We start from the raw sequence: 25,211 nt of genomic DNA on the forward strand, positions 1-25,211 counted from the left end.
GAGGCGTGCATTTAATATAGAGAATATTTATGTAGCTTATCTTCAATTGTAACCATAGAAAGCCTAAATTATCACTTCTGGTGATCATAGGCATATACCACTTCTGGTAGTTAACAAAATATAATTACAATGAGATATACGAAATATAACTACTTCTTGTGGTTGTATATTTCTTGCAAACTCTGCTAGAGTTTAAGTTGATCTAATAATGTTATCCATATTCTTCAAAATGACATAAACAAGATATATTATAGTAAACATCATTATCAAATCATAATTTTTCTTTATGTACAACAATTACATAACCATACTATTTATTACAAATAACAAAAGTTAAAATATTTACATTTATACAGATTCACCACCGATTACATGACTTGTTTCTCCTTCTGGGAGTGCAAGGTAATCAGTTACATCCAAATGCATGAAGTCTAAATTATCTTCAGAAATAAAATTTGCTTCAGCATTTTTCTCTGTCTTCTTTAGGGAGGCTTGATAAGGCTCAACCAGGTGCTTTGGCGTACGACAGGTACGTGACCGGTGCCCTTTTTCTCCACATCTATAGCATGCATTTTCTGCATTTGGTGCTTGCACCGCTTCATGCTTTTGTTCCTTCCTTTTCCACTGCTGGTGGTGAGGAGTGTTCTTTGGTGCATTATTATTACCATGATTAGAGTTTCTTTCCCGACCACGACCATGACCACGACTGGGGCCACGACCTTTTCCACATTTAGCCTGGTGGAAGTTCGTCTTATTCACTTCAGGGAATGGACAAGAACCAGTAGGTCGGCTTTCATGATTTTTCATTAATAGCCCATTATGTTGCTTGGCTATAAGAAGATGTGAGATAAGTTCAGAATACTTTTTAAATCCCATCTCTCGATATTGCTGCTGCAGGAGCATATTCGAGGCATGAAAAGTGGTGAAAGTTTTCTCCAACATATCATGATCAGTAATATTATCACCACATAACTTCAATTGGGAAATAATTCTGAACATAGCAGAATTATACTCACTGATAGATTTAAAATCTTGTAGCCTTAGATGAGTCCAATCATATCGTGCCTGTGGAAGAACGACCATCTTCAGGTGGTCATATCTATCTTTCAAATTATTCCACAGTATGACTGGATCTTTAACAGTAAGATATTCTATTTTCAGGCCATCATCAAGGTGATGACGTAGGAATATCATTGCTTTGGCACGGTCATGGTTTGATGCCTGATTTTTGTCTTTGATGGTGTTTGTCAAACCCATCGCATCAAGATGAATTTCAGCATCAAGCACCCAAGACATGTAGCTTTTGCCCGATATATCCAGGGCTACAAATTCAAGTTTAGAAAGATTTGACATTATTTAGGAAAAGAAAATTCTTACCTCAGATACTTTCAAAATATTTGCTCAAGATGGCAGAGTCTCGTGCTGATAACGTGTTATAAAATAAAGACTGTAAAGTAAAGACAAGTATAGAGAGAAACTGATATATTATTCGAATTCAAACTGATGTACATAATGAACTGAAATCTCTTCTATTTATAGAAGAAAGGAAGCTGGTGTGTAAGCTGCTACGCAAGTTGCTGTGTAAGCTGCTGTGTAAGCTGTTATTACAAGCTGTTGTGTAAGCTGCTACGCAAGCTGTTGTGTAAGCTGCTACTATACCAGATATGAATAATCTTCTACTGATAGCAATGTTTATCCATAACGGAGTACTGAATGGATAAGCTTATTATACCCGGTATGGATAATCTTCTACCTAGAGTAATGTTTATCCATAACCGGGTACCGAAGTGATAAACTTCTTCAGGAAGCTTATTTCCAATAGAGTACTAAATAGATAAACATATTTACGGTGGAGTCCCATATGGATAAACTTCTTTAGAAAGATTATTTATAACGGAATACTAAATGAACATCCATAATATAATATATTTATAACATACAACTAGTAGTCTAGTAGTGGAGTACTAAACATCCTACAAAACGGAGGAGACTCTTTTTAGTTTCCAGATATTTATGAAGTATCAATAATTTAAACTAAACATTTTTGTTTCCGAGAAATCCAATCAACAGACGGAATAGGTAAAGATTTAGTCTTTTTCTTGGACGAAAAAAGTGTCAAATTAGACTTCTTCACTACTAAGTTTCTGAATCATGAACGGCGGAGGAGGCGACGCCGCATCGCCGCCGCTATCCTCACAGTCAGCGGCAGCGAACGGCGGCGAATTCCTTCTTCAGTTACTTCAGAATCGTCCACATCACCACCATCCTCAGCACCAACCGCCGCCGGAATTGCAGACTCTGCCACATGATCCGGCGGTTGCCGCAGTAGGTCCCAGTGTACCCTTCCCGCAGTTGCCCTATTCTCACTCTCCTCCTCTCTTTGTACCCCATAATTTCTTCATTCAGGGGTTTCTCCAAAACCCTAATCCTAGCCATAACCTTAACCCTAATTTCTCATCTCCTCCTGCCCACCCAAGTGGGTTTGGTCAAATTCAGCATGCTGGTGGCCCACTTGGATTTGGATCAGTAGGGGAAAACATGGGCAATTTGGGAATTTTCGGTGGTAATGCTATGCCCTATAATTCAACTCATGAGCTAGATCAAAATTTGACCTTTGGTTCGTTACGTAGAGATATTCGAGGCGATTTGGGTATACTAAATAATCGCCTCAATGGTGATTTAGCTGGTAAAGTTGGTAATTTTGCACAGAAAAACCAAGAATCAAGATTAGGGAATGTTAGGATGTTGAATGGTGTGGAGGATAAGCTTGACAATGTTATTGATTCGGGTCGAAAACAGCACGAGAGTTTGGGAAATTTGAGGGGTCTTGAGCAACAGAATAGTACTAGTGGTGGAGGTGGGGGTGAGAGTGGGGGTTTGGGGTGGGGAAGACAGTTTCAGAGTGGGAGTGTAAGAGGGGTGGTGCCACCACCAGGTTTTTCGGGCAAAGCGAGGAGCATGGGCTTTGAGCATAATGTGGATAAGGAGAAGAGCAATTTCGTTGAGTCGAACCATAGGGTTATTGGCTTGAATCATGAGAATGAAAGGGAAAGTAAGTATCTTCCCAGGAATGGTAAGAATTATGCAATTGTTTCGGATGGTCGAGGGATTTTTCGTCAGCTGGACTCGCCTGGCCCACTGGCAGGAAGTAAACTTCATTCTGTTTTGGCTTCTGATGTTGAGGATTCTATGTTGGAATTACAAGGTGAGGAAGCTGAGAGTGGAGAAGAAACTGGCAGTGGGATGAGGGATAAGCTAGGTAGAGGTTCCGCTCGAGGTCAAAGTGAATTGGATGATTTGGGAGAACAGCTTATCAGTTCTCTTGGACTCGAGGATGAATCAAACGAGAGAAGTGATAAAAAGAAACATCATGGCTCTCGTGATAAGGTATTTAGTACCCTCATTTATTCAGATTTAATGTGCTGGATTTGGTAATGTGCCTCCTTAGTCATTATTTAGCCTTCCTTGTGTGTTACAGTGGTTTAAAGAAATTGAATTGTTAATATACAATGGAAATACATACATGCACTGAAAATATTCGTAGCTTACAATGCATGGTCTTGTGCCCTTATGTATGCTAAAAGTTTCATCAGCAGATTAGGATTTAAGATTATTTCTTCACAGTTTATATTTGTAAAAGAAAATTTGTTTCAAGTACCTCCTTTTCTTTTATAGTACAATGTCTAACAATTTGTGATGTAATTCTTATAGTCGTAATACATCTTATTGATTTCCTTCCCATGCAATGACTGGATTTTGTATAACTAATTGACATGTTATCTGGCTTTCGCAGCACATATATGCGAGGCTGATAGCCTTGACTGTGAGCAACCATATGCACTGACTAGCTGAGTTACTAACTCATTGCATATAGAGGTGTATGTTAAATGCTACTAAAAATCCTCTTCAGTTTCTGCTTTCACAATTTGAATCAAAGTCCTTGGGAGCAAAAAAATATTTACCTGGAAATTCAGATTGATTTTGGGTGGTATTGCCTTAACAACATGAATCAGTGTGTCGAGCTAACTTGACATAAATTAGAGTTTCAGGATGGTTGGTATACTAGTCTTGTGGAGTTTTAATCTGAAATGAAGCACATCAGTTGAGATGTGAAAAATTGACTTTGTGGGTAATGTTACCCCTATTTGTCAATGTATCAAAATATATATGCTTTATCGAAGACAATTCTGACCAGCGTATTGTCGAAAGCTAGAAAATGACAAATTATAGAAAAAAAATATCTAGCTTTTTCACCCACGCATCTTTTCAAAGTGGATTGAACATCATAAGTACTTCCCTCTTTTTTTTGGCTAGTCAAGGAATACTTTCCTTGTCTCTAATTATTTTCTTTTTCCATCCTAATATCTGGTAAATTGGACTGTCTGGATGTCTCTTGCACAATCTATATCTATATTGTATTAAAAGCACGAAGCTCCTTAGCGAAATGTCGTTCGCCTTTTTTACCCCTTTAAAAGCAGCTCTCACATTAGACAAATAGGTAATTTATGCTACTTCCCTAATATTTAGGATTTTACAATCAATTACAATTTGGTTCTTAAATATTTCCTCATTGAACTAGGTTAGGAAGTCCTAATACTCAGGATTTTAAAATTAATTGTGATTCTTATAGTCAAACTTACACCACATCAAAAGTGCTTAATAAATATTCCTAAATTTAATTGTTACTGTAGCCTACGATTAATAGGGAATATTATTAAAGCTGAAGTTGATTGACATGATCTGGATTCAAATATTATCTGTCATATACATATGCAAAATGGTAATTACACAAACAATAAAAACTATTGAATCATGTATAAATTCCACAATATGCAAATATACATGAACATACATCAAGAAATAATAGTTCTTGTGAGATGAAATCATTAATCTTTGTAGAAGTGAAGAAAATAAAAGAAAAAAGATTAAAGTTACCTTGTTAAGAGTTAAAAAAAGAAGAAAGGGCAGCCCGGTGCACTAAGCTCCCGCTATGCGTGGGGTCCGGGGAAGGGCCGGACCACAAGGGTCTACTGTACGCAACCTTACTCTGCATTTTAGCAAGAGACTGTTTCCACGGTTCGAACCCGTCTTGTTAAGAGTCAAGCTTTTGAAATTTCTTTCGAGAGTACTGATCACACCAACTACATGATTTTTTCTAAAACTGAGGTTCAATATGATTTATTTTGCTGATCAAATCTCAGTAATATTTATTCAATGTGGTTCAACTAAAATATTATATATTAAATTATTTCCTTGTTTAAATTTTGGGCTGAGCTAATATTAAACTTTAAATCATCAATTTTTTTTATAATATTAGTAAATTGAATATAACAATAATTTTTCAAAAAATAATCTCACAATAAATTATAATTATAGTTGACTATAACAATAATTTTTCAAAAAATATTCTCACATACCACAATAATATACCTTTATGAGACAAGATTTCTTCCTACATTAAGCTACCGATATGGGATTAATTTTCATCCTTTTTAGGAACTTATTTTTTTATTTTATTTTATAACACAAACACATTATTTATAAGAATTTAAGTTATCTATTTATTTCTATACTAAATTAAAAGCACGAAGGCCCTTAGCAAATATCATTCACCTTTTTTTGCCCTTTAAAATATATTTTACATGACAAAATTGTCATTTGATTAACTTGTTAATATTTAGGATTTCAAAATTAACTATAATATTTTACTTATTAATGTTTAAAATACCAATATTTAATACTTTGAAAAATTGATTAAAATTTTACCTATATAAAACATGTATTTGTTTGAACTATATAACATAGTATAATTCGTTCCATCATGTCAAAGTTTGATTAATTAAAAGTTTTACTTCTGTAATCTTTATGAACGAAAATATTCGTAACCAAAATATTAGCGTCTGCTTATTTTGGACTCCTATTGTTATTTTTCCTTCCCTTCGTCAAAACCGAGGTAATTAATTTTTTATCTTCTTATTTTTTTGGTTTTGAATCTGTCAAGCATAATAAAATGCTTTATTGAAAGTACTAGACTTTATAACTCTTAATAAAGAACTTCCACATGCTCGGTAAATACTTAGTAACTATCATATAGTTAATCCGTTAACAGCAACAACAATAACCTAGTCCCACAAGTGGGGTATGAGGAGGGTAGTGTGTACGCAGACCTTACCCCTACCTCGAGGGAGTAAAGATAGTTAATCCGTTAAATTAAAAAAATTATGGAAAGAAACTAGTGAGTAACATTCATTTGAACTGAAATTATGTTCTCATTATTTTCATGAGATATCATGATGGCTATTTCCCATTGGATTTTTGATATATTTAATCATAATTCTTGAAAGATTATCAATAACACAAATTATAAATTAAATCTTTTGGTATTTGACAGATTTGGGAATAAAAAGGTTCATTTTTATTCCAAATAAAAAGAGCTTGGATAGTGGAAGAAGTAAGAAAATAGATTCGATTATAGTATATTATAAGAGTTCTTTGGCATTAAATTGCAGATTTGAAGGGGAAAAAAAGAGAGGCTGAGACAGTAAAAGACAAAGCTTATTCTAAATGAGTTGTCAATTATTTTTCTTTATTTTTTACATTCATTCGACTTGAGAAATTAAAAAATAATTCGGTAAAGTAAATAACTTAAAGTACAGTAGAACAAAGAAAGAAAGAAATTATAACAGTCACTCTTTAGTTCTTACTGAGTTAACAAGATCAGAAACAAATACAGGAGCAAACTGAAGAAAACAATCACTAGAGGGGACATGAAACCCTAAACAAGATTAATATTTATCATTTTTATGATTTTTAGTCTTGAATTTTTATTTTATAACTCAAACACTTTTTTTTAAATATTATGCATGTTGACTGTTTTAAAAAAAAGATTGTTCTCATTAATATGGGGTACACGCGCAAAGCGCATACCCTAAGACTAGTCTTTATAAAATTGTGTTACTGTATTCTACTTCTCTAGCATATTGTGTTCTATTGGTGTCTCTGCTACAACGTTCCAAAGATTTTAGCAATGATTGGTTGGGGTAAAGAGGAGCGGAGCGAAAGTGGAGGGGTAAAAAGGAAGCATGATATTTTTACTTTCTTCCAATTGCGCCAAACAATTGGAAGTAAATCATTAATATCTCATAAAGACGAAATAAACCAGTTAATCTCTCTCCCTTTTAAAAAGAACAGTTAATATCTCTACCCTTTCTCATATTCTTCTTGAAGCCAAATTTAGTGTTAGTGACTCACTTTTGTGCTGCTTTCATCAGGACTACCGATCAGATAAGAGAGGAGAATTTATACTCTGTCAGAGGATGAGAATGTTGAAAAGACAGATTGCATGTCGGAGTGACATTAATAGGATGAATGCTGCTTTGCTAGCTATATATGAGTCCTTAATACCTCCAGAAGAAGAAAAGGCAAAGCAGAAGCAGTTATTAGCACTTTTGGATAAAATTGTTAGCAAGGAATGGCCTGGTGCTCGGCTCTATGTTTATGGATCTTGTGCCAATTCTTTTGGTTTCTCGAAGAGCGATATTGATATTTGCCTTGCAATTGAGGATGCAAATATGGACAAATCAGAGGTATTGTTGAAGTTGGCTGACATGTTGCAGTCAGACAATCTCCAGGATGTGCAGGTATTCCAAAAATCTTAGCTACACACCTACTGATGTTCATTTATGCACTATCCAGATACATGATGCACAACACATGCCAGACTGGCCTCTAAAGAGGGGTTTGGAGGGCGCTAGGGTTGGTCTCAGCCAAAGGGGAGGGAGGACCAATCCAAGATTTGCCAGGGGGGGTCTGTCCAAGGCTACTTTTTATTTTATTTAATTAGTTATTTATGGTTTTGCATATTGCAAACTGAAGAAAATAAAAGAAAATCGCCCTCTCAAAAAAAAAAAAAAAAGAAACAAAGAAAATTGGACACGACTGTGTAAAAAAAAACTCTGTAGCCCTATAGATCTTGGAGAGTGAAGGATATAGAAGGACAAATTTAATTTTCTAGTTTTATAGAATGATTAATTTCATTTCAAAAACATAATACATGAACAGGCAGAAGTCATATGCGGTATTCATATAGCTAATTGCAACTGCTTTAGGATTGAGCCTGATTGAATCTATAGGTGAAAAATAATGAACGATTCATTCAATAAGTTGTTTAAATTATCGTCTGAATTAGAACTTTCTTGAATCTGTAAACTAAAATTATGTTTTTTATGAGTCTACGACTAAATTCTATTATCATTTCACTCTCATTACTTTTGACTTCAGAACGATGACACTTAATGGATATGTAAATATTGGCTAAATATTGGGGGTGGAAGATTGAAACCTTAGACTGGCATAATTTTGTGCTTGCGAGTTGCGTGTTGGTTTTAGGTGTTTTTTTTGGGTGTATTCGTCCGAGATCTAGCTACCAAAGTTGTGCTTGGGTGGTTTGATCATCCATTCAATTTACGAGTGCATTTCTCGAAACAATTGAAAATTCAACCATATGTAGAGGTCAATGTGAAAACTTCAATGTGGATCCGACCAATTTTTTGGGCCACAAGACAGTTCGCATCAAGGCCATGACTAATCCCGGTTGAGGCAGGTTCTATTCATCAAGTGGAGAACAGGGTGTTGGGTGGTCCCTGGCCTCCCCTTGGTGGGCTGGACAAGTCCACTTGCCATGTTCGATACTTCAATCCAGAGTGGATCTAGAATCTTATGTGCTTCTGATTTGTTATGAGGTCCTTAGGTTGTGTGGTACACTTCCCCTATGGGGCGTGTTCAGCTTTGTTATCTGGTTAATCTTCTTGTAACACACATCTCAGTATGGTTTCTAACTAAGTTCCCGTACAGGCGCTAACGCGTGCTAGGGTGCCTATAGTCAAGCTTATGGATCCAGAAACTGGGATATCATGTGATATATGTGTGAATAATGTTTTGGCTGTTGTTAACACAAAGCTGCTTCGAGATTATGCACACATAGATGTGCGATTAAGGCAGTTGGCATTTATCGTCAAACACTGGGCTAAGTCGAGAGGGGTAAATGTAACTTACCAGGGGACATTATCTAGCTATGCGTAAGCCTACATTTTCTCAATTATTTTCTTTTCCTCTCTCATTCTCTTGTACAGTAGGCTAACTTTTATTTTCTTCTTCCAGGTATGTGCTAATGTGCATTCACTTTCTACAGCAGCGAAGACCTGCCATCCTTCCATGCCTACAGGTGTGTTTTCTTTAGCTCCTGTGCTATGATATATGCCTTGCATGTGAAACTTGTAAGATTTTTAAACTACCTGAACTGTTTGTCAGTAAGCCATCACTGCAAGGATGTGCGAACTATGTGTTGTTTGGTTGAGTGTGAATGACTTTCCTCATCAATTGTAATCAGGGGTGGAGCTAGTGTGTTGGTCATGGGTTCGGTCGAACCTACTAACTTTGGTTTAAATTCTGTATTTTTTTTTATGAAATTCATTGAATATGTACAAGTTATTAACTTGGAACCCAGTAAATTAAAAAACTAGAATCCCGAACCCATAAACTTCGAATACTAGCTCCGCCTCTGATGGTAAATCTTTTCCTCTAGACAATGACTCTGCAAATTAATAGTTGTTTGACTTTGATTGAGTTCAAATTACTTTTGCTCAATCTATTCTGGTCATATGTACAGTGACTCTTCTTTCCTTCACGTGCTCCTTCAGTTAAGCATGTATAGTTTTCCGTGAAGGACAAAACTGTTTCTTCTTGGTTTCCCTGTATGATTGTCCGCATGGATGCATTTGGAACTTATGAGCTGTGGCTGTTCATGCCTTAAAATTCTCAGCATCTTGTACTAGTTAATTTACCCTCTCAGCAAAAGACACCAAGATTCTGTCCTGTATTCTAAAAGGTAGGATTTAAAAAGTATGATCAAGAAAGAACTTAAATGATTCCTTCTGGAGAAAAAAGGACTATAAATGTTTTATGCACATGGGCAAATGAAAAGAATGAGCAATTAGCTTTAACATTTACCATAAAGTAATATGAAACATGCATGTTGTTTTCCTTCTTTTTTTCCTGTCTACAAATTATGTGTAGTTCATTTACTTTCATTTGGTTCATCAATTTCTTTTGAAAAAAGTTAATCAATTTATTAATTTGTCATAACTCCGATAATTTGGAACGATAATGTGTCATGTCTTTGGGTTGGAATATTTACCCTTTACATGTGTTACTTCTCGGGCTTGCAAACTGGTTGGGATATCAAGGTCTTGTCTAGTGGTGGCAAAGTGGATTAAAAAGATAATTAACCATCCATATTATCCTCTTAAAAATGAATTGGATAATGAACTTTTAAAATGGGTCAAATATGGATAAGATTCATATTATCCACTTAAAAAATGGATAATCAATGTGTTTAACTTTTACATTTGCAAAAACTCAATTTGGTGGTTCCTTAAATTTGGGAGACTAGGAATCCTCCCAGAAGTGATCATATTCAAGAAGCTATGGATAATATGGATATTCATATTATCTACTGGTTAACCCATTTTCTATCCGTATTAAATATGGCGGGTCAGATTTTTTTTAATCCGTTTTTGGCATCACCTATAACCTGCCCGTTTGCCACCCCTAGTCTTGTCTTTGATCTATTCCTGCTATATATTTCTTAACTCATAAGAGAAACCAAAAAACTTAAGTCTAGAGGGGAGGGGGGAGGGTGGTATTCAGGCAAATGTGTAATTGGAAGGGGACTTCTATCTATGTGTTACTTTATATGAAGATAGTTATTCTTTTTTCATTTTCATTTCCCCTATTCGCTTATCAGGGAATGCAGCCAACCTACTCTGTTACCGTTGACAACGTTGAATGTGCTTACTTTGATAAAGTGGAAAAGCTTTGTGGTTTTGGATCCCACAATGGGGAAAGTCTTGCTCGGTTGGTGTGGGCATTCTTCAACTACTGGGCCTATTGTCATGATTATGCAAATGATGTTATTTCTGTTCGTACTGGAAGCATATTGAGGTAGGTCATTGCAGCTAAACAACTGTCTTGTTGATTATTTGTTTTCTGAAGATCTTCAAAATGAAATGGCATTAGTCATATAATGGTTCTGTTTTGGGTTGCTTACTACTCCTCTTCCTGTATCGTTATGTACAGCAAGCGAGCCAAAGACTGGACTAGGAGGATTGGGAACGACCGCCATCTGATATGCATTGAGGATCCTTTTGAGGTTTCTCATGATCTTGGTAGGGTGGTAGACAAGTTCAGCATAAGAGTACTGAGGGAAGAGTTCGAACGCGCTGCTGAAATAATGCAGTGTGACCCGAACCCCTGTGTCAAGCTCTTTGAGCCCTATATACCTAGCTGAGTTTGCCTTTTTCCTCAAGGAAACTGTTCCATAATAATAAGGATGCCCTTTTGGATGTAAATTCGTTATTAAGTTCGTTTTTTTCTCTCTTCTCGTTTTTGCTTTCACCTAAATGTATTTAGGAATTAGGTGCTTTTGATCATCATCTAGGTGTCTATTTTTGTATGTAAAGAACATTCTCCTAGAATTCTGTGGTACATATTTATGTTGCGTATTATTAAGGCATGGAATTGTTGCAATGGTAAACTTGATTTGTATGCTGGCACTCTAGATTCGTGGATGATAACCATAGTACTTGATTTGTATGCTGAAGGAACCACAGTGTAGAACTTGCATTTTAGCTGGAGGTAAATTAATTAGTCAATGATGATACATGTATACTTTGTGAGGAATTGACATGAGGTCAAATCTGAACCTGAAAAGACCCAGTTCTAGCTCTCTATTCATTCATCTATTACTGGAGAAATCAATGGTATATTCGAGAAAAATGCTTCTAAGTTAGCCAGAACAAGTTGGAAAGCATCGCGAAAAGCTTCTTCAGTGAAAGCAGCTCTATGTGGTGGAAGAACAACATTATCCAATGCAATTAACTCTTGAGGAACCTTAGGTTCATTCTCAAACACATCCAAACCTGCACCTGCGATCTCACCTTCAACCAAGAATTTCACCAGTTCTTTCTCATCAACTATGGGTCCACGAGCAATGTTGTTGAGAATGCCATCCTTTCCCAATGCTTTTAGAACATCCTTGTCAATCAGGTGACGAGTTTCGACGGTCAATGTACAGCATATGACGAGGTTGTTACAGGTCAATGCAAGTTCACAAACGTTTGGGTAGAAGTTGTAGGGAACTGGTTTCTTTTGCCTAGAGTTGTATGAAATTTTGCAGCCAAATGCCTCTAGCCTTGTTGCAACTTTTAGACCAATGTTGCCTAAATCAACTATTCCCACATGCTTACCTCCCAAAATTAAAAGAAAATTATAAAATTGGACCTAATAAATTTACTGCTGTAATAAAATAAAAGTAATGCAGTAAAATGTAAATAAGAAGAGATAGAAAGAATGTAGAAGTGTTTTCTTCTTTCACTTTGGTGTAATTTTTCGTTGCAATTACATGACCTTTTATAGGTATAAAAAGTAAAGATGATGGACATAAAATAGGAAATTTAATCTTTAAGTTATTCACAACATGGACATCCAATGTAGCATCCAATGTAGTATCCAAAGTAGTATCCAATGTACAAACTATTCATAGCACTCCCCCTTGGATGTCCATGTAAGATAATGTGCCTCATTAAAAACTTACAAAAAAAATATTGGGATGTACATAGTTATTTATAATATGCATTGCTTGCTACCTCATTAAAAACCTTACCAGGAAAACCCAGTGCGACAAAACCTTGGTTAAGGAAAAGAGTGCAGCGTGTAGTTACTCCCCCTGATGAAAAATCACTTAATGTCTCGAAGACGACGCATTCCAATCTTATATATCAGCTTTTCAAATATTGAGGTTGGTAATGCCTTAGTGAACAGATCAACCAAATTATCACTTGAACGAACTTGTTGTACATCTATTTCACCATTCTTCTGAAGATCATGAGTGAAAAAGAATTTCGGTGAAATGTGTTTTGTTCTATCTCCTTTGATATATCCTCCTTTCAATTGAGCTATGCATGCAGCATTGTCTTCATACAATATTGTTGGAATATTCTCTTTCGAAGAAAGACCACATGTTTGCTGAATGTGTTGAGTTATAGATCTTAACCAAACGCATTCTCGATTTGCTTCTTGAATGGCTATTATCTCTGCATGATTTGAAGAAGTAGCAACCATAGTTTGTTTTGTCGAAGGCCATGATATGGATGTACCTCCACTTGTAAATAAATAGCCTGTCTGAGATCGACCTTTGTGTGGATCTGACAAATATCCTGCATCTGCATAACCAATCAATGATGGCTTGGATTCATTTGAATAAAATAAACCCATATCAATGGTCCTTTGGAGGTATCTGAATATATGTTTAATACCATTCCAGTGTCTTTGTGTTGGCGAAGTACTAAATCTTGCCAATAAGCTTACTGAGAAAGCTATATCTGGTTGGGAATTATTGGCAAGATACATTAATGCCCCAATTGCACTAAGATATGGTACTTCGGCACCAAGAAGCTCTTCATCATTTTCATGAGGTCCGAATGGATCTTTATTTATATCAAGTGATCTCACAACCATCGGGGTACTCAATGGATGTGCTTTATCCATATAGAATCGCTTTAAAATCTTTTCGGTGTATGTCGATTGATGGACAAATATTCCATCTTTCATATACTCAATTTGTAGACCAAGACAAAATTTTGTCTTTCCAAGATCTTTCATTTCAAATTCTTTCTTCAAACAGTCTACTGTTTTTGGAAGCTCATCAGGAGTTCCAATGATATTTAAATCATCAACATACACGGCGATTATAACAAATTCAGTTCCAGACCTTTATATAAAGACACAGGGGCAAATTGGATCATTCTTGTACCCTTCTTTCAATAGGTATTCACTCAGGCTGTACCACATACGTCCTGATTGTTTCAATCCGTATAAAGATTTTTGAAGCTTTATTGAACAAGTTTCTCGAAAATTTTTATATGCTTCTGGCACTTTAAATCCCTCAGGTACTTTCATAAAAATTTCGTTGTCTAATGATCCATACAAATAGGCTGTAACAACATCCATTAAATGCATATCAAGTTTTTCTTGTACTGCCATATTTATAAGATACTTAAAGGTGATAGCATCCACTACAGGAGAATATGTCTCCATATAATTAATTCCAGGCCTTTGGGAAAACCCTTGTGCCACAAGTCGTGCTTTATATCTAACGACTTCATTTTTATCATTTCATTTTCGCACAAAAACCCATTTATACCCTACTGGCTTTATGCCTTCAGGTGTTCGAACTATGGGTCCGAAGACTTCACGTTTTCCAAGTGAAGTTAACTCTGCATGGATAGCGTCTTTCCATTTTGGCCAATCATTTCTCTGTCTACATTCATTGACAGATTTTGGTTCAAGATCCTCATATTGTTGCATTATTTCAACAGCAACATTATAAGCAAAAATGTTATCGATAACAATATTATTTCGGTTCCATCTTTTCCCGGTTGAGACGTAACTTATTGATATCTCTTCATTTTCATTATTTTTAGGTACCTGGACCTCCCCTAAGGTCTTATCATTTGTTACGTCTTGGGGCTCTTCTTGAGCCACTACCTCTGTGTTATGTTCACTTTGATCACTTGCTCCTTTTCTTCTTCGCGGATTTTTATCTTTAGAACCGATTGGTCTACCACGTTTCAATCATGGCTTAGACTCATTTGCTTTAATTAATTGTCCTACCGGTAAATCAACTCGAATTGGAGCATTAGCAGCTGGAATATGTGACTTAGTCACCCTTGGTAGGTTAGTGAATGCATCTGGAAATTGATTTGCAATATTTTGTAAATGAATAATCTTTTGAACCTCTTGTTCACATTGATTTGTTCGAGGATCTAAATGAGACAGTGATAATGCATTCCAATCTATCTTCTTTTTCAGCTGTTTATTTTCTCCCCCTAATGTTGGATATACTGATTCATTCAAAATGGCAATCAGAAAATCTTGTCGTAAATAAATCTCCAGTCATCGGCTCTAGATATTTTATAATAGAAGGAGATTCATATCCAACATATATCCCCAACCTTCTTTGAGGACCCATCTTTGTGCGTTGTGGTGGAGCAATTGGAACATATATCGCACAACCAAAGATCCTAAGATGAGAAATATTTGGCTCTTGACCAAAAGCCAATTGCAATGGGGAGACTTTATGATAACTTGTGGGCCTTATCTGCACAAGTGTTGTTGCGTGCAAAATAGCATGACCCCATACTGAAATGAGAAGTTTTATTCTCATAAGCATTGGTCTAGCAATTAATTGGAGGCGTTTGATCAATGATTCTGCTAGACCATTTTGTGTATGAACATGAGCAACAGGATGCTCAATTGTTATCCTAGTTGAAATACAATAATCATTAAAGGCTTGGGATGTAAACTCACCGGCATTATCAAGACGAATTGTCTTAATTGCATAATCTGGAAATTGTGCTCTTAGCTTTATTATTTGAGCCAACAATCTCGCAAATGCCATATTGCGAGTTGATAGTAAGCACACATGTGACCATCTTGTAGATGCATCTATCAAAACCATATAATATTTGAATGGTCCACATGGAGGGTGAATGAGCCCACATATATCACCCTGTATACGTTCCAGAAATGCAGGGGATTCCATCCTAACTTTAATAGTAGATGGTCTAATAATTAATTTTCCTTGAGAACACGCAGCACAAGAGAATTCCTTAAATTGAAGAATCTTCTGATTCTTCATTGCATGTTCATGTGAATTCTCAATTATTTTACGCATCATATTAGAACCAGGATGGTCCAACCGGTCATGCCAAATAATAAAATTATCTTGATTAGTAAACTTCTCGTTTACTACGGCATGTGTTTCAATCCTGCTAATACTTGTATAGTATAAGCCGGAGGAAAGAGCAGGTAACATTTCAATCACATATTTCTTACCGGACATTATTGTAGTAATATAAAGATATTCAATCTTTTCATCATTTGTAGTCTCAATATGATAGCCATTTTGGCGAATATCTTTGAAACTTAATAAGTTTCTTTGAAATTTACTACAATATAGTGCTTCATCAATAGCCAAATTTGTTCCTCCTGGTAGTAATAAATTGGCTCTTCCAGAACCTTCAATTAATCTTGTACTACCGGATATTGTATTAACATTCGCTTCTTTCATTACCAAATAAGAGAAATATCGAATCTTTTAAAATAGTGTGTGTTGTAGCACTATCCAGAAGACATATATCATCTTTATTAATCTTGAGTCCAACTGAAGACTGTAGAATTTTCATATTCTTCATAAAAAAAAAAATAATACATCATAAGAAATATGAAAGACAAGCGGAAAAAAAAACATTAAGAAATACATTAGGAATGTAGAAACTGCCGCGTCCACGTTTACGACCATGTCCACGACCACGATAATTATTTTGTTTTCTTTCAAACTTATCATACGTTGCTACATCATTCACTTCCGAAAATGGAGCTGACCCAGTGGGACGAACTTCATGATTTTTCATTAATAGAGTATTATTCTGCTCAGCTATAAGTAGGCATGTGATTAACTAAGAATATTTCTTAAAACGTTTTTCACGGTATTGTTGTTATAGCACCACATTTGAAGCGTGAAAAGTAGAAAATATTTTTTCCAATAAGTCCTCATCTGTGATAGTGTCTCCACATAATTTTAATAGAGAACTTACTTTAAAGATAGCAGAATTATACTCACTTACGGTTTTAAAGTCTTGCAACCTTAAATGTATCCACTCATACCGAGCTTTTGGTAATACCGTAAGTTTTAGGTGGTCATATCGATCCTTCAAATTAATCCATAATTCAAGTGGATCTTTTACGGTTAAATATTCAGTTTTTAACCCTTCATGTAGATGATGACGAAGGAAAATCATGGTCTTCGCTTTATCCTGATTTGATACTTCATTTCATTGTATAATAATATTTCCAAGACCTTTAGCGTCAAGGTGAATTTCAGCATCAAGAACCCAAGATAAATAGTTCCTTCCGGTGATGTCAAGTGCCACAAATTCAAGTTTTGATAAATTTGACATAGTGAAAACTTAATAAAATATTAGAGCTTCGTGCTGATAACGTGTAATAAAATAAAAGTGATGCAATAAAATGTAAATAAGAAGAGATAGAAAGAAGGGAGAAGTATTTTCTTCTTTCACTTTGGTGTAATTTTTTCATTGCAATTACATGACCTTTTATAGGCATAAAAAGTAAAGATGATAGACATAAAATAGAAAATTTAATCTTTAAGTTATTCGTAACATGGACATCCAATATAGCATCCAAAGTAGTATCCACGTACAAACTATTAAAATACAACTACAAGATTTTCTTATGGTGAAAATGAATATTGTTGTAGCTTGGAACCCAAAGGATAGTAAATATTTTTAGGCCAAATTCCGGTGCGAACAAACCGATCACCGGAGCTAATTTTCCCAAGTACGTCAATCAACAAACCTACACCGATATCAGCAGTATCCTCAGAAAAGACATCAGCAGTATTAGCAACGGCGATACCTCGGCGACGGCACTCAGGGAGATCGATATGGTTGAAGCCGGTGCTAGCAGTGACAACGAGCTTAAGAGAAGGAAGACGGCGGAGTATGTCGCTAGTGATTGGGCTCTTGCCATAGCAGATGAGTGCCTTAGTGGACTGCGCGTGGGTCTGTAAAAAGTGTTTAGTAGAGAGTGGAGATTCGTAAGCTTTGAGGAGTTTGAATTTTTGGGAGAATTGTTGTTGGTGGATGATGAATACTGGAGCTGGATGAATTACTAACAGCTCTGGCAGCTCCATTTTCTACTTCAGATTTTGATCAAATGCTTGTATTTTTGTCTTTTGATGGTTGGAAATTAAACTAAAATAATTTAATGTAAATCAAACTCATCAATTTGTCCCTAGCTTTTCTTTTATTGGTGGGACCCTGTGGCCCCAAAACAAAAAGGAGCATCGTCCAATCTCAGTGAGTTACTCTCAAAATTCATCAATGGCAGAACCGAAGAAGGAGCTGCCGGTGGTGATAGTACTGGGCCGGCCATCGGTTCTTAATTTCTACGGCGACCAATTTTCCTCAAAATTCCGACTCCTAAAGCCATGGGAATCTTCACTTCCATTGGACCAATTCATTTCCACACACGCTCAATCCGTACAGGCTATGTTTTGCACTGGCACGACCTGCGTTACTCCATCGTTGCTCCGCCAACTTCCTTCTCTTCGGGTAATCGTTACCACCAGCGCCGGCCTTAACCATATGGATCTCGACGAGTGCCGCCGCCTCGGAATTTCCGTTGCTAACGCTGGTACCGTTTTCTCGGAGGATGTAGCTGATTTTGCTGTTGGATTGTTAATTGACGTTCTAAGAAAAGTATCTGCTGCTAATCGGTTTGTTAAGAATGGACTTTGGCCTCTTCATGGGGACTACCCACTTGCTTCCAAGGTACTGTCACTTAGCTTTCTCCATTGATATCTTAAAATTTTGTGTGCGGATTGTAATTTTTTTTTTCTTGTTACGATTTGGTAATTGTTGTTCAACTCATAGTTGCGTTTTAGAACTCTCACATATATATGTGGTTACGAAAATCATCCATTTTGGTTAAACAAGAATAACCTGGGAATGTGCCTAAAGTTCATAGGTTGCCCTATTCGGGCATGTTTAAGCTCCTAGATTTGGGTACTATGTTCTATCATGGCTTAGTTAGCTCAGTAGGACTTCGACTTCCTCTTGCTTTAAATATAAGAGATGGGTAATGTGTTGGGCTAAGAGTTAAATCGTTTGAACAAGATTTTGAAGTTGAAAAAAAGAGTATTTGAAGTTGAAGTTGGAAAAGATCATTTGGAATTTTTTTGTACATGAATATAACTTAGAAAAAAGATGAAGTTTTGTAAGTGAGACGTGTTATTTGACTTGAAATACTTCTCAAACAATTCTTTCAACTTCTAATTCTCTATTTCTAGTTGAAGTTGAAATAATGGACAAAATTGTAAAACAAACATTGATTTGCATATAATTTTCTATATTTGCATATAATATTTGGTCAAAGCTATGTTCGAATTCTTACAAAGTTAAATGAATGCATTAGTGTCCCTGACAATGACTATATCGCTTGCTTCCTGGCCAATCGAAGAATGAATTGTTTAGCATCAAAACAAGAACTTGGCATTTGAAGTGGGAAAAAGCTATTAGACGTCGAGGGACTATTGCACGCCGAAATATGCACGGAAAGTTTTGAGATATATGAGTCAAAGTCCTTCTCATATTATTTCCTAAACGTTCTTTGTTTAAATTTGAGACCTGCACTTTAAATATAAAATTTAAAAGCATGTAACAAATTGAATTATATAATAACGCCAAGTTCAAAATTTGGTGCCCATTTTGGCAAATACTGGTGTAAGATTATGATAGTTTATGTACTAGTGTCTAATTCTTAGCTTTAATATAAATACTGGTGTAAGATTATGATAGTTCTGAAACTGTGGTTGTCTTTGTATAATGTTTCTTGAAGCTAAGATTGGACTTCAGTTGGTTAAGTTTGGAACAGTACTTGTTGCAACAGGCTAGTACCATGTGTGCCATGGTCTTATCTGTCATCAACTGGTTTCCTTGATTGTTCATTATCCTTAAGATTTCAGGTCTACTAAATTTTCTTGTGTGGATAACTTCTGCATTTCTAATTGCATATTCTTGATGGTAATTGATGATGGCAGGTGGGAGGCAGGAAAGTTGGAATTGTTGGGCTGGGAAGCATAGGCCTAGAAGTTGCAAAAAGGCTTGAAGCATTTGGCTGCATTATATCATACCAGTCGAGGAAGAAAAAGCCTGTTGTCTACCCTTTCTATCCCGACGTTCATGAACTAGCAACCAAATGTGATGTCCTTGTCATTTGTTGTGCATTGACAGACCAAACTCATCACCTGATCAATAAAGAGGTTCTACTGGCACTCGGTAAAGAAGGAATAATCATTAATATTGCTAGAGGAGCCATAATCAATGAGATGGAGTTGGTGCAGTGTTTGGTGCAGGGAGAGATTGCAGGTGCTGGCTTGGATGTTTTCGAGAATGAACCTAATGTTCCTGAAGAGCTCCTTTCTTTGGATAATGTTGTACTGTCTCAACATGTCGCTTTTTTGACCGAGGATTCTTTTCGAGATTTATATGAACTCATGTCAGGGAATTTGGAAGCTTTCTTCTTGAAAAAACCTTTGCTTTCTCCAGTTTTTGATGACTGAGAAATTCTTTTCAACTGGGAGATCTATATCGTATCCTGATCTGTCTTCATATTATCAACGTCTCATTCTGGATATTCTTAGCAAAACTGGAGTATGAATTTTCCTTTTGTCCCGCTGGACTAAAAAATTCTTAACCTGTTGGCAGACTAGAGGAAGCAAATCGTGTAATGGAAAAGCATTCTCTATACCAAATGCGAAATGATTGTGCTACAGCTAGGAAAGAAGCAATTTGATTCATCTGCTACAGTCTGCAGAAAGAAGCTGTTTATTTATGCCATTATACATGTCACATGCAAATGCTAGTCGTATACAACTTTCAGTGTTTGATTTCGGTGATGTTAGACATAAAAATCTGCCAATATGAGTTTCTATTTTTAAAGTGTAGTTTCTCTGTGATCTGATATTAAGGGGTTTCTCCTTGGAGTGTGAAAATAGAATTTTCAGTTGATTGTCGATGTTACATGTATGTACTAGTGTCTAATTCTTAGCTTTAATATATAGTCATGGCAATCTGGCAATCACCTTTACTCCATTAAAATTTACATGTATTTCCTTCGCAATAATCAAAACACTGAAGCACGCTGTTTCTTAAATAGTTATCAGCTGCTACATATCCATAAACCAGTTATTTGATCCTTTGTCTAATGTTTGCTTGCTTATCTCATGGGTGGCGTTGTGATCTAATGTATAATGTCATGAGTTGGCATTTGGACTTATTTTTTCATGTTTACTGTTTTTCCCGCATGAAGGACCTTTGACCTAATATTCCTGTAATCAGGAAAAAACCAAACAGAAAAAACAAAAGCAGAAAATTCAAGAAATCATCATATATTGCTTTAATTTGTCTTGACAAACTGAAATATTCTTTCAGTTGTCAAAACGAGAAGAATATTCCTCCAAACTCATACTCGAGTTACTCTCAAACTCATCAATGGCAAAACCCAGCACTGCGTTGCCGGCGGTAATAGTCCTAGGCCAGCCAACCCTTTTCAATATCTACGGCGAACAGTTATCCCACAAATTCCAATTCCTTAAACCATGGGAATCTTCACTTCCATTGGAACAATTCATTTCCACACATGCTCAATCCGTACAAGCCATGATTTCTTCTCCTAAAGATTTCGTTGGCAAGATTTCTTCCTCCTTGTTCTGCCTCCTCCCTTCGCTCCGCGTTATCGTTACCTCCAGCGCTGGCGTTAACCATATTGATCTCCTCGAGTGTCGCCGCCGCGGAATCTCAGTTGCTAACGCTGTTTCCGTTTTCTCAGAGGATGTAGCTGATTTTGCTGTTGGATTGTTGATTGATGTTCTTAGAAAGATTTCTGTTGCTGATCGGTTTGTTAAGAATGGTCTTTGGCCTCTTCATGGGGATTTCCCCCTCTGTTCCAAGGTAATGCCACTTTGCTCTTCTGTAAGTTACTTGTTCCTTCTCCATCCCAATTTATGTGATGTTTGACTTGTGCTCTAAAATAAAGCATAAAAATGGGATTTGTCACATATTTTGTGACAATACATTTCTCAAAGCATAAAAATGGGAAGTGTAAAGTTAAATTATTTCTAAATATAGAAGATATAATAGGGAACACACTAACCACTGGACGGAGCTCGTAAAATGCTACTGAGCCTGCATAACCAGTGAAATTGATACTATCATCTTATTGACTTTTTATGTATGATATTTAAACTTTTCTTCTTATTTCATATGGTGATTTACTCATAGTTACATTTAGAAGTTTCATTATATTATGTCAGAGATCATCAGTGTGGAAATTAAGTATTTGACAAATGAATTAGTGATATGGTTTCGAGAATCATAGCTACCTTAGCGACCTGCATTTATATCAGGCACAAGTAGGATTTACATTCCTTTCCATTTTCAAAGACCCAAGCCTAATAATTACCTCGGCTTAGGAAAAAATTAGAAAGCAAGTGAATTTCTTGCATACTGATGCATATTTTTTTGTTTTGCTTAACATGTCCGTAAAGAAAAAATGTTTAAATTTGTGGTTCGGAAAATTATCCATCATAACAAGTTGTTTCTTTGACTGAAAAGAACAAGTTAGTGAAAATGTAGTTGTCGGGCTACAATATCTATTTCCCTTAAGCAGGAAAGAAGATTTTATATCCCAAACGTGAAAATTTCATTCAATGTTGATGCAGAGGAAACGAAAGTTTCCCACTCATAATTGATTCAAGTGAAGTAGTAGCATAATATATTTAGCTTCTCCGATCACTCCACTTCTCCTACTGTCTAATCAGAAACTTTTCCTCATCTAGAATGCTTAAGGGTTCTCTCTTATACTTCCTGCAACAACTCAGTTAAAATTTGTCACATGAAAGGCAAAACCGCAAAAGTAAAGAACAACGTAGAAAGGGGCCTAAGGTTAATAGGTACACACCTGTTTGCCCATTTTGGTTTTGTTTGAGCTCCTCAATATGTGTACTCTGTCATATGATGGCTTAGTTAGCTCAATGGGACATCCACAGGCACGCGTTGCAAAATTAAGAGATGGATACTGTGTGGGGCTAACTGCTAAATTTAAATTGAACGCAACTGGTGTCCCTTATGATATCTATATTCCTTGCCTACATGCCAGTCCAAAAATGAATTATTCAGTATCGTAGCAGGAGCTCGGCATTTGAAGTGGGGAAGGCTTAAATATCAATGGACTATAGCACACTAAAAGTGCCAAAAAAGAAAACTGCACTATTTTACAAATGGGCATGCTAGACATGTGTGCATCGATCAGTGGATTTGCACCTGAGATCTTTCTATAGATAGTGGGGTATCCACCCCTATGTCCATGTTCTATTCGGAGGAATAAGTCTTTCACATAAACGAGATAGCTGAATGGTTGATATCCCCAGACTTGAAAACCGATATATTTTGAAAGAAAAGGTGCAAGGAAAGTTTTGAGATATATATGAGTCAATATCCTTCTTAGAAACATTTCCTAAAATGTTATTAATGATCAAATTTGAGGTTCAAAATTTGGGTGCCCCATTTATAGAGTGGGAGTAGCACAAATACATCTTTGCATTGTAAGACAGTTTTCTAATTTTTATTGTTTTTTGTTAGAAAATTGTCAGCAGAATTCTTCCGAAGAAATCAGAGACAAGGAAAAGATCATTATAGTTTATGCAAAATGTACTTCTAAGTAATTTCCCCATAGATCCTATATCTATCTATATGAAGAAGAAATCATGTACGGAAGGGGATTCTTATTTGTAGAAATGGGACTTCGAGCTTGGAACGAGCATGAAGAGAACTGTAGTTGTCTTTTTATAATGTTTGTTTAAGCAAAGGTTGGTTTCTGCTGCATAAAACTATGTTTCCATGTAGAGCAGTTACAGAGTTGAGGATTAACAAGGCTGTATAACAAGTCTTCATAGTCAGTAATGCGTTTGATTACTAATGTCATCTCAGGCTGTCAGGATTACTTTGCCTTATATCTTTCCTCATCCTTAATAGAGTTCTACATAGCGGGAAATGAAAAGTCACGTGCATCTGTTGTCCCTGGTTTGGAACTAAGTCTAGGTGTGGGATGCTGTCATGAGTTGGCTAACCTGCAATACTCACTGGTAACCCTCTGGACAAAATCCAACTCTTTGCAAGAGAGTGGCGTCTATACTTGACATCGATGAGGCTGTTCATAATTCTTTTTATGCTGGGTTTGGGTGGGTGGACAGTCATCGAGGTATTTTGGATTTATTCCATGCCCCTTACTGGACTTTAAGTTTGGAACAACATTTGTTGCAATAGGCTAGTACCAGTACACCTTGTTTAAGATTTTAGGTCTAGTACAAAGCTTGTGTGGATAACTTTTGCATTACTAATTGCTAGTTCTTGAATGATGATTGATGATGGCAGGTGGGAGGCAGGAAAGTAGGAATTGTTGGGCTGGGAAGCATCGGTCTAAAAGTTGCAAAAAGACTTGAAGCATTTGGATGCATTATATCATACCAGTCGAGGAAGAAAAAGCCTGTTTCTTACCCATTCTATCCTGACGTTCATGAACTAGCGACCAAATGCGATGTCCTTGTCATTTGTTGTGCATTGACAGAGCAAACTCGTCACTTGATCAATAAGGAGGTTTTATTGGCACTTGGGAAAGGAGGAGTTATCATTAATATTGCACGAGGATCCGTAATCAATGAGATGGAGTTGGTACAATGTTTGGTGCAGAGAGAGATTGCAGGTGCTGGGTTGGATGTTTTCGAGAATGAACCTAATGTTCCCGAGGATCTCTTTTCATTGGATAACGTTGTATTGACACGGCATGTTGCTGCTTGTACAGAGAATTCTTTTCGAGATTTATATGAACTTATATCAGGGAATCTGGAAGCCTTCTTCTTGAACAAACCTTTGCTTTCTCCAGTTTTGGATGACTAAAAGGTATTATTTCAACTTTGAAACGTATATTATAAGATCAGCCTTGATGTTTATCAACGTCTCATTCTGGATGCTCTCTGCAAAAGTGGAAAGTATTTTCTGTGTTCCGTTACAAATGCAAAACCACTATGCTATATCCAGGGAGGAAGCAAAATGATTCAGCTACAACTCTGCAGAAAGGAAGTCATTTGTTTTTTGCCATTACATGCACTCATGCAGACGTGCAAATGACTTGTCCTTGTGCTTGAGAAATTTTTTAATCTGCTGCTCGATATTCAAACATCAGATTATTTTATCCTGTAGCAACTATTCCTCACTTTTTGGGTTGAAAATAACTTGAACTATTTGATATCTTGCTCTATCCTACCCAACGTTCCTGAGTTCTTTTTCAGAACGATTTCATCCCTTGACATATAACATATCGATTGATTTAATAAACCTATAAATCAAAGCTAGTGGTAATCATAGATGTTGTGGAACAGTTCAGATTTCATTTAGTTTCAAAGTGGAGATAAATTGATAGTATACTGTTCTCTTTTTTGTACCTATGTTATG

General features: G+C 36.2%; 4 protein-coding genes across 5 annotated transcripts; 3 read left to right on the top strand and 1 right to left on the bottom strand.

The window, feature by feature from the left end:
• Positions 1-1,958: 1,958 nt before the first annotated feature.
• LOC107780945 (UTP:RNA uridylyltransferase 1) lies at positions 1,959-11,604 on the top strand. Its single transcript, XM_016601568.2, has 6 exons — positions 1,959-3,387; positions 7,272-7,640; positions 8,854-9,077; positions 9,160-9,223; positions 10,805-11,001; positions 11,137-11,604. The coding sequence occupies exons 1-6, from the start codon at positions 2,152-2,154 to the stop codon at positions 11,345-11,347; spliced, it is 2,301 nt and encodes a 766-aa protein (XP_016457054.1). The 5' UTR covers positions 1,959-2,151; the 3' UTR covers positions 11,348-11,604.
• A 171-nt stretch (positions 11,605-11,775) lies between these two features.
• On the bottom strand, positions 11,776-17,833 carry LOC107780946 (glyoxylate/hydroxypyruvate reductase HPR3-like). The gene is made up of 2 exons (XM_075217891.1): positions 17,399-17,833; positions 11,776-12,312 (listed from the first exon to the last, which is right to left on the bottom strand). The coding sequence occupies exons 1-2, from the start codon at positions 17,831-17,833 to the stop codon at positions 11,791-11,793; spliced, it is 957 nt and encodes a 318-aa protein (XP_075073992.1). The 3' UTR covers positions 11,776-11,790.
• Positions 17,834-17,967: 134 nt separating this feature from the next.
• On the top strand, positions 17,968-20,784 carry LOC107832401 (glyoxylate/hydroxypyruvate reductase HPR3). Of its 2 annotated transcripts, XM_016660240.2 has the most exons (3): positions 17,968-18,473; positions 19,742-20,293; positions 20,409-20,784. In XM_016660240.2, the coding sequence occupies exons 1-2, from the start codon at positions 18,024-18,026 to the stop codon at positions 20,261-20,263; spliced, it is 972 nt and encodes a 323-aa protein (XP_016515726.1). In that variant the 5' UTR covers positions 17,968-18,023; the 3' UTR covers positions 20,264-20,293; positions 20,409-20,784. The 2 variants fall into 2 exon arrangements, with proteins under 2 accessions (XP_016515726.1, XP_016515724.1); XM_016660238.2 differs by having other exon boundaries at positions 19,742-20,784.
• Positions 20,785-21,059: 275 nt separating this feature from the next.
• LOC107832400 (glyoxylate/hydroxypyruvate reductase HPR3-like) lies at positions 21,060-25,005 on the top strand. The gene is made up of 2 exons (XM_016660237.2): positions 21,060-21,653; positions 24,135-25,005. Exons 1-2 carry the CDS (start codon positions 21,195-21,197, stop codon positions 24,654-24,656), a joined length of 981 nt encoding a protein of 326 aa, XP_016515723.1. The 5' UTR covers positions 21,060-21,194; the 3' UTR covers positions 24,657-25,005.
• The last annotated feature ends 206 nt before the right edge of the window (positions 25,006-25,211 follow it).

The sequence above is a fragment of the Nicotiana tabacum genome, chromosome 7 (genome assembly GCF_000715075.1).
Source record: "Nicotiana tabacum cultivar K326 chromosome 7, ASM71507v2, whole genome shotgun sequence".
NCBI lineage: Eukaryota > Viridiplantae > Streptophyta > Magnoliopsida > Solanales > Solanaceae > Nicotiana > Nicotiana tabacum.

Coding starts and splice junctions, on each gene's coding strand:
- LOC107832401 (XM_016660238.2), top strand. CDS start 18,024: ATGGCAGAACCGAAGAAGGAGCTGCCGGTGGTGATAGTACTGGGCCGG. Junction 18,474..19,741: donor ACTACCCACTTGCTTCCAAG/GTACTGTCACTT, acceptor TGATGATGGCAG/GTGGGAGGCAGGAAAGTTGG.
- LOC107780946 (XM_075217891.1), bottom strand. CDS start 17,833: ATGGAGCTGCCAGAGCTGTTAGTAATTCATCCAGCTCCAGTATTCATC. Junction 12,313..17,398: donor ACTATCCTTTGGGTTCCAAG/CTACAACAATAT, acceptor TTTCTTTTAATT/TTGGGAGGTAAGCATGTGGG.
- LOC107780945 (XM_016601568.2), top strand. CDS start 2,152: ATGAACGGCGGAGGAGGCGACGCCGCATCGCCGCCGCTATCCTCACAG. Junction 9,224..10,804: donor CCATCCTTCCATGCCTACAG/GTGTGTTTTCTT, acceptor TTCGCTTATCAG/GGAATGCAGCCAACCTACTC. Junction 11,002..11,136: donor CGTACTGGAAGCATATTGAG/GTAGGTCATTGC, acceptor CGTTATGTACAG/CAAGCGAGCCAAAGACTGGA.
- LOC107832400 (XM_016660237.2), top strand. CDS start 21,195: ATGGCAAAACCCAGCACTGCGTTGCCGGCGGTAATAGTCCTAGGCCAG. Junction 21,654..24,134: donor ATTTCCCCCTCTGTTCCAAG/GTAATGCCACTT, acceptor TGATGATGGCAG/GTGGGAGGCAGGAAAGTAGG.